Source organism: Dermacentor albipictus, chromosome 1, assembly GCF_038994185.2.
Source record: "Dermacentor albipictus isolate Rhodes 1998 colony chromosome 1, USDA_Dalb.pri_finalv2, whole genome shotgun sequence".
NCBI lineage: Eukaryota > Metazoa > Arthropoda > Arachnida > Ixodida > Ixodidae > Dermacentor > Dermacentor albipictus.
In genome coordinates, this window is record NC_091821.1 from 95,942,418 (window position 1) to 95,954,493 (window position 12,076).

Sequence of the window (12,076 nt, forward strand, 5' to 3'; positions counted from 1 at the left end):
CTGTTCTGGAAGGCTGACAACTAGGAGGGATGTATAGAGGACTAATTTTAACTAGTTTATCAAACAGTACCACTCTAACTGCAACTGCCTCAACAGTTGTTCGGACTTAACTGTTGGCAAGAAACACCCTTATCAATTATTATAGCCACAACGCATGATGAGGCGGTAGCACCATCGCAGTCTTAGCGAAAAATGGCATATTGCCTCAGAAAGCCTGTGTGTGTTGATTTGAGATTCATTTCCTGAACACAGCACCCTTGGACTGTATTTACGAAGGAGCTCTTTGACGTCATCAAAATTATGGAGCAGGCCCTTAATATTCCACAGCAATATTTGCGTATGCATATTAAAAAAGAAGTTTGTGCTGTGTGTTTAGGGATTGCAAATGAGCTTACAGAGCCCTTGCCAGGCCCTGTGATGCAGGATTTTTTCTTTTTTTGAGCTATCGTGAAAGTCTCACCCCTCCTTAAGCACTGGTAGTGCCATCTGGCTGGTTGCTATGTCCACTGCCTCTTGCGAGCACTGTTTGACTTGAAGGTATCTCGAGAGACGAAGCCCTAGAGGCCACTAGCACAGAAGTTGATGGCCCCTTCGTCTGGGATAGCGGAGCAGCGCTAGATGCTCCACAGAGGAGGCGGTTATCATCACCGCCAGCTCACTGTGTGTGGGCCAGACAGCTGGTGGGGGCCATTGTGGTGCTGCCCCCTGATGTGCCACTTCGGCCAAGCTTGGCGTGTGTGATGCCCGCTTGCGTACCTCCTTGAATGATATATCTTTTTTACTTTGACTGTCACAATTTCTTTCTTCTTCCATGACAGGTAGGACTGCAAGTATGCAGCATGCTTTCTATCACAATTCACACAGAGTGGAGTGTTCTCGCACTATTTGGATGGATGTTGAAGGGGACATTTGGGACAGCTTAGTCGGCCTGGAAAGTTCTGAGAACTGTGGCCAAACCTTTGGCATTTGAAGCATCAGAGGGGACTGGAGATATAAGGCCTGGCCCGTTTCTTTAAGTACCCTGTCTCAATACTCGAGAGTACCATAATTGAACCGAATGTCAGAATTATATGCTTGGTTTTCATCTCTTTTTCACCAGACCTCATCATTCTTTTCACAGCGATAAAATCCTGGTTATCTACATCAGATCTTCATCGAAAATGACACCACGAATGGTGTTCATACGCAGTATGGTGCGGGAAACGTCCCCAAAAGACACAAGAGTAGGTAGCTTGTCATGTTGAATGTTATCACGGAGTTCCAGAAGGAGGTCACCACTTGTCAACTAGGAAACTTTACAACCTCGGTCAATAGCTTCAGTCAGTGATTTTGCAACCAGGAAAGGCGAGATCATTCTTGCCAACCTTTCTGTTTTCTCGTAATGCATTACACGAAATTTTGAAAAATTATCAATTTGTCAGCCAAAAATCTTGAAGACTTCTTCGGAGTGCCCTTGTTTCTGAGGGCAATCATGGAGTCGGGAGAAACTACTTTCCATAGGTATACCATAGATAAAATTTTCAGCAGCAGCGCCAGTGACCCACCATGGATCCCAAAGAAGGGACACTGCAAACCTGGAAAGGACAGGCCCTGCAAAGGCCAGCTGTACGGCACTGCTATAACCAAACATGAATAACCAAGCGTGGTTATGTCACACAAGGTTAACCCTTGCTGCACGGAAAATCAGAAGTAAAAAGAAATGAGGAGAGGACAGGGAAGATTGGAAGTGAGAGAGAAAGACAAAGATAGAAGAGGAGTGTAGGAAAAGGCAACTACCGATTTCCTCCAGTTGGGTCAGCCCAGAGGTGCCGTCTACGTGAAGCTGAGGCCAAAAGGGTGTGTTGCCTCCACCGAGGGGCCTTAAACCTTAAAGGTACAAACACCCAGTATTGGCTTAAACCCCAGGATCACGTTTTCCCCGAACACGGCTAAGGCGTGCATGGCAACACACAGGAGGGTCCAACTCCCATGTGCTCGGGTTCATGGTGTCACAACGCACCAAACGTTTGCTGACACAGACGCCCCTGCAGGAGCACCTTTTCTTGTTACATAGAATCTCGTGGTTGGTAAATGTATCATATGATCGCAGTTTGGCGACGTACTGAGTGTTGGTGCCGTAAGATCATGTTTTCACGGCACATATTAACCAGTAAAAAGACATGTAACTGTATTGCACCATTTCTAGTGTTCTCGGTCATGAATGCTGGCACCAGAAAATTGCATGTGACAGGATCGTATCAATAAAGTACTACTGTGTTCACATCACTGAAAGTGAAGGTCACGGTCACACAGTACCACAAAGATGTCAAGAGTGCGCCAGTCAGCTTGGTGCAGTGGTTGAAGGCCATACAATGACTGTGTCGCTGAAAGCTGCCAAATTGGCCTTTTCAAAGAATGCTTTCAGAAAGTTGAGCATGCTCCTAGCAGCAGCCCTCCCAAGTAGACCCAATGAAAGGACGCCAGCTCCGCTGCTTGCTACCACAATGTGTTTGCAAGGTCGTTGCAACTACCACAGGAATCGTCTAGTCTTGTACTGCTGATCTAGGTTAGCAAATGCTGTACAAACTTCCTGAATTTTTCACAGATGTGCAAGTATTATCTGCTTCAAGGGGTGAAAAGTCATATTTCTTACGTAGTTTGTTACTAGGAGTGCTGTCTCCTTTGATTAGCCTTTCGCTGGGTTCTTGTAGATTTGCTCTGGTGCCTGTTACATTGACATCTGACAGATATATGACAAAAATGTTTGCAAGCGCTATAGTGTATGCGCATGAAAACACACACGCATCAATAAGATGTACAACCGTCATCTCTGCCTTGAGGAAATAGCACTAATGAAAAACTGCATCTACCATGTACCCAATTGCAGGTAATGTTGGAAGTGCCAAATGTCTCTTCATCACCCTGCCTATAATGCGAATTTGCAACTGTGCTTGCAATCATGCTGCTGCACTTATTAACAGCACAAACTGCACACAATATCACATATGCCATGGTGTGTGGGTGGCTTTCTGCAGTGCACAACCTAGACTGTGCCGAGGATGTTTTGATGCGCAAGTGTCGCATGCATTGCGGTGGTGTACCTAGATTGGTGAAGGAACAGTAACATATACACTGCCAACACTCGCTCGCAGTGTCAGCACTAGTGTACATGAAGTGCTTGCAGCAGGAGAGGTTTGCAAAGCATTGGATCAATACCGAGCCCACCTGCTTCATGTGCTAACATCCCAACCGCCTGGTACATGCCACTGCTGAATCTACGAGTTGTTTTTTGCAAAGACTAAGTAATTTTTAAAAGGTGCCAGTGTTAGACAGCACAATTCAAGCTGCTCTACTTGAAGAGGCGGGCATTACTTGCATGAGAGATTGAAATGCGTAATATATTAATTAACAAAAAGAATAATTAGGTTTTTAGCAAATTAGTAATTACCTTATAACAGATATTGCAATTTATTAATTGTAGCTGGTTAGCATGCAAGGAATATCCACTTGAAAAAAATTCTGTGGATTACATTATTTTCAAGATATGTGCCACCAAACTTGCAGGAAAAATGCACTGTCATCCCACTAACTTATTAAACAAAATTCCATTACCTATGCATTGAAGAATGAAAGTAAGTGGACCGCCAATGTATTTATTAGCAAAGTTCTGGAATTAATATCTCCAAACTGGTGTCATCCTGAGAATTGGTTCCAATAGAATCCACCTTGCAATTTCCATGGCTACAATTTGTAAACTCTAGGAATAGGCTCTAGGCTCTACGAATAGCAGAGGAGAGTTATTAGTAGAGTTTGCAGAACAGAATAATATGCGGATAATGAATACCTTTTTCCGCAAGCGGGTTGGTCGAAAGTGGACGTGGAGGAGCCCGAATGGTGAGACTAGAAATGAAATCGACTTCATACTCTGCGCGAACCCTGGCATCATACAAGATGTAGACGTGCTCGGCAAGGTACGCTGCAGTGACCATAGGATGGTAAGAACTCGAATTAGTCTAGACTTGAGGAGGCAACGGAAGAAACTGGTACACAAGAAGCCAATCAATGAGTTAGCGGTAAGAGGAAAAGTAGAGGAATTCCGCATCAAGCTACAGAACAGGTATTCGGCTTTAACTCACGAAGAGGACCTTAGTGTTGAAGCAATGAACGACAATCTCATGGGCATCATTAAGGAGTGCGCAATAGAAGTCAGTGGTAACGCCGTTAGACAGGAAACCAGTAAGCCATCGCAGGAGACAAAAGATCTGATCAAGAAATGCCAATGTATGAAAGCGTCTAACCCTACAGCTAGAATAGAACTGGCAGAACTTTCTAAGTTAATCAACAAGCGTAAGACAGCGGACATCAGGAACTATAATATGGATAGAATTGAACAGGCTCTCAGGAACGGAGGAAGCCTAAAAACAGTGAAGAAGAAACTAGGAATAGGCAAGAATCAGATGTGTGCGTTGAGAGACAAAGCCGGCAATACCGTTACTAATATGGATGAGATAGTTCAAGTGGCTGAGGAGTTCTACAGAGATTTATATAGTACCAGTGGCACCCACGACGATCGTGGAAGCGAAAATAGCCTAGAGGGATTCCAAATCCCGCAGGTAACGCCAGAAGAAGTAAAGAAAGCCTAAGGAGCTATGCAAAGGGGGAAGGCAGCTGGGGAGGATCAGATAACAGCAGATTTGTTGAAGGATGGTGGTCAGATTGTTCTAGAGAAACTGGCCACCCTGTATACGCAATGCCTCATAACCTCGAGCGTACCGGAATCTTGGAAGAACGCTAACATAATCCTAATCCATAAGAAAGGGGACGCCAAAGACTTGAAAAATTATAGACCAATCAGCTTACTGTCCGTCGCCTACAAAGTATTTACTAAGGTAATCGCAAATAGAATCAGGAACACCTTAGACTTCTGTCAACCAAAGGACCAGGCAGGATTCCGTAAAGGCTACTCAACAATAGACCATATTCACACTATCAATCAGGTGATAGAAAAATGTGCAGAATATAACCAACCCTTATATATAGCTTTCATTGATTACGAGAAAGCGTTTGATTCAGTCGAAACCTCAGCAGTCATGGAGGCATTACGGAATCAGGGTGTGGATGAGCCATATGTAAAAATACTGGAAGATATCTATAGCGGCTCAACAGCCACCGTAGTCCTCCACAAAGAAAGCAACAAAATCCCAATAAAGAAAGGCGTCAGACACGGAGATACGATCTCTCCAATGCTATTCACTGCATGTTTACAGGAGGTATTCAGAGACGCGGAGTGGGAAGAATGGGGGATAAAAGTTGATGGAGAATACCTTAGCAACTTGCGATTCGCTGATGATATTGCCTTGCTTAGTAACTCAGGAGACCAATTGCAATGCATGCTCACTGACCTGGAGAGGCAAAGCAGAAGGGTGGGTCTGAAAATTAATCTGCAGAAAACTAAAGTAATGTTTAACAGTCACGGAAGAGAACAGCAGTTTACGATAGGTAGCGAGGCACTGGAAGTGGTAAGAGAATACATCTACTTAGGGCAAGTAGTGACCACGGATCCGGATCATGAGACTGAAATAACCAGAAGAATAAGAATGCGCTGGGGTGCGTTTGGCAGGCATTCTCAAGTCATGAACAGCAGGTTGCCACTATCCCTCAAAAGGAAAGTGTATAACAGCTGTGTGTTACCAGTACTCACATATGGGGCAGAAACCTGGAGGCTTACGAAAAGGGTTCTGCTGAAATTGAGGACGACGCAACGAGGTATGGAAAGAAGAATGATCGGTGTAACGTTAAGGGATAAGAAAAGAGCAGATTGGGTGAGGCAACAAACGCGGGTAAATGACATCTTAGTTGAAATAAAGAAAAAGAAATGGACATGGGCTGGACATGTAATGAGGAGGGGAGATAACCGATGGTCATTAAGGGTTACGGACTGGATTCCAAGGGAAGGGAAGCGTAGCAGGGGACGGCAGAAAGTTAGGTGGGCGGATGAGATTAAGAAGTTTGCAGGGACAACATGGCCACAATTAGTACATGACCGGGGTAGTTGGAGAAGTATGGGAGAGGAATTTGCCCTGCAGTGGGCATAACTAGGCTGCTGATGATGATGATGAATTTGTAAACTGCAATATGTGCCATAAGATAATTAGCTAAAACATTTTTTTTGACTAGTCAATTACACATTTTGATTTCTCTTGTTAATAATGTTAGCCTGTTTAAGCAACACAGCTCAATGATCAGAATTGTGTCACCTGCCACACGTGATTTTTGAACTTGCAGAAAAATAACAGAACCACTAAAAAAAATTTAGAACTTTGCTTTTAAAAACGAAGCTTGTTTCTCAAAACCTCTACCTAGTACAAGTTTCTTTAAATTTTGATGCCGAATGACTAACTGACAGCTTCAATATCTAGGCTGGACCATTTATCGACCTTGGTATGACATTTTAATTTTTAGCTTTGCATACTTTTTGGAGCTTGACATAAGCAAAAAAAAAAAAAACAAGAAACTTGTTTCTGTTTTGTAGATATTTGTTAGTTGCTATTAGCTCGAGGAACACATCAGGCTCCATGCTATCTGCACTGTAAAGACCATTGTCATTTTTACTTTCAGACATATTTATCGTCAATAATGGTGCTAAGAAACAGTATAGCCCACACAAAACATAATATTTTGTCATAAAATTGATTTTTTGTGAAGAAACAGATCTGGGCTCACCTCCACAAAACAGCCCATAAGGCATGCTGTATCATACCGGATGTGCGAGGTATTGGAGGCCCAGCTTTGAATTGCCATAGACATTAATATTCTTATTCTACCAGTCTATAAGCTAAACTTTGCCTTTGCCAACCACCTTGTCACCTAGCTAACAAACTTATTCTCAGGTATCAGCTTCCAATCTGATGCAGGAGATAAAGCTGTATCCTGTTCTAGTACCCTCACACACTAACCACAGCAGACTTTGATATCGCCACCTTCTCGCCAAATTCTTTCCTTATTCGGTGAGAATCATTTATTGCCAACTGTCATCTTTGACAATGAGAAAAAAGCACTGCTAGCCATCAGACACCATTCAGACAATTGAGTTTCTCCAGCAGGTGGAGGCCATGAAAACTGAGAACCCTGAAAGGCCAATTATGGCCATTGCAGAGCAGCTTCAAGTGGCAGAGTCAACAGGCAAGCTTGCTGCACACGGTGCCAATAGGCACTACTTTTAAGAAATTGATTTTCAACCCAAGAATGGCTGGCTGTAAACACATGCGGCCACATAACGCCCAATATGATGTCCTAGTTTTCAATATAAATCTGCTACACTGCTATGTATAGGATGTGTCACTGAGGGGGAGACTATTAAAGAGCCAAACAATGCTGAAAACTCGCTAAAGACTGCTGTTGTAGAAGAACTGTCCAACACAAGTTATTGAATCCGAGCATGCAGCCATTATCGAAACCATATGACTGAGGCCATAGATGGCTTTATTCTACAGCCTCAGAAAACAACAGTGAAAGAAGCAATGTAGAAAATTTGGAATGAACATATCCATTCTTGCCTGAAAATCGCTGCTATTCAAGAAGTCATCCTTATGTTCTCAAATACCTCACTCACCTGGCATATCGTAGAGCAATTATTGCTTGCCTATCGTATCCACCCATATATTTTTCTCAATCAAAACATCGCAGTAGGCTAAAACAAACACCCTGGCAATTTTTGTGCGCCGTTTTCAAGTATATAAATTGGGAAAATGACCTGTTTATTTACAAACTTCTTGCATGTGTGATGAGCTACTGGCATACATTTTTAAAGAAAAAAAATAACAAACAATTACAATTTCTTTCTAGTGCTACAACCACCATGCATTTCCTTGCTAGGAAGGCCATATTCCCAGTGAATATGTAGGATGCTCTCTTTTCAATTCTATTATGCTAGAAGTTGTTCTACGTATATCATATTATACACCATACGGTAACGGGTTAACTTAATCTGGAAAGATCAATAAGATACCTTCAGCAGGCATATTTTATTATGCAAAGAATAACATCCTAAACCAGTGACTTGAAACCAAAAAACTTACCTGATAAAGTCTTGCTACCAGAATTTCGTGGTTCCTGTTTCAGCAGGCTACCAGCTTCATCATTAATATAATGTGCTTTCCTTACATGAAGCCCACTACTGCTTGCATTGTTCTTCGTTACGATGCCACCTACAGTAAATGTAACATTGGCAGCAGTCGTAATGGCAGCCGCTGAGGGAACAAAGCTGCTTCGAGTGCTGGACTGTCGAAGTGAGCGCATGAAGTCCAATTCATCATGGTGCAGAAATGCCACATTTTTTATCGATGATGGCTGCAATGAAACATGGCATTCCTCTGCTGACTGGGCTTGTGGTGATGACAGACCTTTAGAAAGAGGCAAAAAGATTGTGCTTTTGGAAAGGGCTGCACAATGAGAACACATTATTGCGGCAGCCAAAACATGCTAAAATGCACATGCAGCTGTAAAGATTTTTACTGGCAATCAAACATAAGGCTCACAGGCTTCTATACATATACTTCCATAAAAGACTTGAGCACCTTATTCACTAATATTAAATAAAATTCTGGGTTTCTACGTGTCAAAAAAATGATGCAATTACGAGACATGCTGTAGTGAGGGACTCTGGATGAATATATATCGCCTGGCATTTTTTAACGTGTACCTATATCTAAGTACACAATCATTGTTATTCGTGGCCATTGAAATGCTGCCACCATGGCCCACATTGAACCCGCAACCTTGAGCTCCCCAGCGCGATGCCATAGCCACTTTGTCACAGCTGTGGATCACCTCATTCACTGTGCATCTGCAACAGCAGCAGCTTAACCCTCATCAATGCTCCCCCATAACTGTGCATATGGGAACAATAAAGTGCTATACTTTTAAAATACAGATAGGACAAATGACTCACCATCTCAACTATAAAGGGTGGCAAGTGGTTAGTGGTTGTGGTATAGCAGTTTCATCACACTGAAATCTATGAGTGAACTACAAGGTTAAACACTAAAAGCATAACTACAGGTAACCCCCCTTGCCTGTGCTCATCTTCATCACCCTATTCTATGTCCACAGCAGGATGAAGGCCTCTCCCTGCAATCTCCAATTACCTCTGTCTTGCACTAGCCGATTCCAACTTGCACTTGCAAATTTCCTCCTTTCATCACCCCACCTAGTTCTCTGCCGTCCACGACTATACTTCCCTTCCCTTGGCACCCATTCTGTAACCCTATGCATTACATGGCCTGCCCAGCTCCATTTTTTTCTCTTAATATCCACTAGAATATCAGCTATCCCCGTTTGCTCTCTGATCCTAACTGCTCTCTTCCCCTCTCTAAATGTTACACCTTGCATTTTTCACTCCTTCACTCTTTGCGCGGTCCTTAACTTGTTCTCGAGCTTCTTTGCTAACTTCCAAGTTTCTGCCCCATATGTTAACACTGGTAGAATGCAACGATTGTACAGTTTTCTTTTGAACAAAAGTGGTAAGCTCCCAGTCAGGATTTGGCAATGCCTGCCGTATGCATTCTAACCCATCTTTATTCTGTAAATTTCCTTCTCTTGATCAGGGTCCCCTTTGAGTAATTGACATAGATAAACGTACTCGTGTAAAGACTCTTCCCTTGCCAGGCCTATTGAACATTACCTTTGTCTTCTGCACATTAATCTGCAACCCCACTCTTGCACTTTCTCAGTTAAGATCCTCAATCATCTGTTGCAATTCCTCCCCCTCAATTCTAACAATTGCTATGATTAGGTGAATCTCATTTTCCTCTTTATTAATTACTTCCCTCCACCTTGTGAGTTTCTGCAGAACTATTACGTTGTCCCCTGTGTCGCTGAACAGGACAATGTCATCTGCAAACCGAAGGTTGTTGAGATATTCGCCGTTGATCCTCACTCCCAAGCCTTCCCAGTTTAATAGCTTAAATAGCTCTTCCAAGCATGCACTGGATAGCACTAGAGAGATCGTCTCCTTGCCTGACCCCTTTCTTTATAGGTATCTTCCTACTTTTCTTGTGGAGAATTAAGGTAGCTGTCGAATCTCTGTAGATATTTTCCAGGATATTTATGTAAGCCGTCTCTACGCCTCGATTACGTAATGCCTCTATGACTGCAGGTATCCCTACTGAATCAAATGCCCTTTTTTAATCTATGAAAGCCACACAGAGAGGTTGATTGTACTCCTCATATTTCTCGATTACTTGATTGATGACATGGATGTGATCCACTGTAGAATATCCCTTCCTGAACCCAGCAAGTTCTCGTGGTTGCTTGAAGAGAATGTTCTGCTGATTCTACTGAAAATTGTCTTGGTGAATATTTTATACAATACTAAAATCAAGCTAGTGGGCCTATAATTCTTGAATTTTTTAACATCTCCCTTCTTATGGATTAGTATAATGTTGGCATTCTTTCAACACCCTGGTACACTTGGAGTGGAGAGGCATTGCGTATAAACGGCCGCAAGCTTTTCAAGCATGATACCTCCTTTATCTTTGATTAAATCGACTGTTTTTTCATCTTCTCCTGCCGCTTTTCCCCGGCACCCGTCTTGCAAGGCCATCTAACTTCATCACTAGTTATATAAGGAGCTGCTCTGGGTACTGTTCAGGTCAGTTTAGAAGTCTTCTGCTGCTTTTACTTATCATAGAAATTGCTGTTGACATTACCCTGCACCCGCCGTGGTTGCTCAGTGGCTATGGTGTTGGGCTGCTGAGCACGAGGTCGCGGGATCGAATCCCGGCCACGGCGGCCGCATTTCGATGGGGGCGAAATGCGAAAACACCCGTGTGCTTAGATTTAGGTGCACGTTAAAGAACCCCAGGTGGTCAAAATTTCCGGAGTCCTCCACTACGGCGTGCCTCATAATCAGAAAGTGGTTTTGGCACGTAAAACCCCAAATATTATTATTATTATTATTATTATTACATTACCCTGCTTACCTTTCAGTACACACATCTTGCCTTGTCCTATGCCAAGTTTTCATCTCACAGATTTCATGCTGTGGCCATTTTTTACTGCTTTCTCAATCTCTGCCACGTTATAATTTCGAATATCCCTTACTTTTTTCTTGTCGATCAGTTTTGACAGTTCATTGAAATCTATTTGATCTCTTGAGTTGGACACATACATGCTATGTTGTTTCTTTATTATGTCCTTTATTACTTCAGAGAGCTTACCTACTAGTTAGCTTGGTGCCTTACCTCCCACTTCAATTGTTGCTTCTGAAATCGACCTAGCTACCATTACACTCATTATCTCTGTCACCTTCATCTTTCTATTCTAAAGCTGCATATTTGTTTGCAAGCACCAGCCTGAATTCATCTGCTTTTATCCTTACTGTGTCTAGCTTGGCCTGTTTCTTCTCGACTAATTTTACTCTTTCTCTCTCCAAAATGAGAGAAATCCTAGATCTCACTAACCTATGGTACTAATCATCAGCAGCAGCCTATTTTATGTTCATTGCAGGACAAAGGCCTCTCCCTGCGCTCTCCAATTACCCCTGTCCTGCGCCAACCGATTCCAACTAGCACTGCGAATTTCTTAATTTCATCACCCCACATAGTCTTCTGCCATCCTTGACTGTGCTTCCCTCCTCTTGGCACCCAATCTGTAACCTTAATGGTCTACCGGTTACCTAACCTACATATGACATGACCTGCCCAGCTCCATTTCTTTCTCTTAATGTCAATTAGAATATCAGCTATGCATGTTTACTTTCTGATCCAGACTTCTCTCTTCCCGTCTCTTAACATTACGCCTAACATTCTTCATTCCATGGCTATTTGTGCAGTCCTTAACTTGTTTTCGAGCTTCTTTGTCAGTCTCCAAGTTTCTGCCCTATATGTTAGCACCGCTAGAATGCACTGATTGTACACCTTTCTTTTCAATGATATTGGTAAGCTTCCAGTCAGAATCTGACAATGTCTGCTGTATGCAATCCAACCCATTTTTATCCTTTTATGAATTTCCTTCTCATGATCAGGGTTCCGTGATTAATCTACCTAGGTAAATGTACGCCTTCAAACTCTAGAGGCTGACTGGCGATCCTGAATGC

At 42.8% G+C, this 12,076-nt stretch overlaps 1 protein-coding gene across 2 annotated transcripts in view; it reads right to left on the minus strand.

Annotated features, from left to right (window-relative positions):
• LOC135902637 (centrosome-associated protein 350-like) overlaps positions 1–12,076 on the minus strand; it is a 262,164-nt gene that overhangs the window by 197,269 nt on the left and 52,819 nt on the right. For both annotated transcript variants that reach the window (XM_065432834.1, XM_065432833.1), the window contains exon 6: positions 8,058–8,381. In XM_065432834.1, the coding sequence (XP_065288906.1) occupies positions 8,058–8,381 (324 nt within the window). The remainder of the gene's footprint in view (positions 1–8,057; positions 8,382–12,076) is intronic.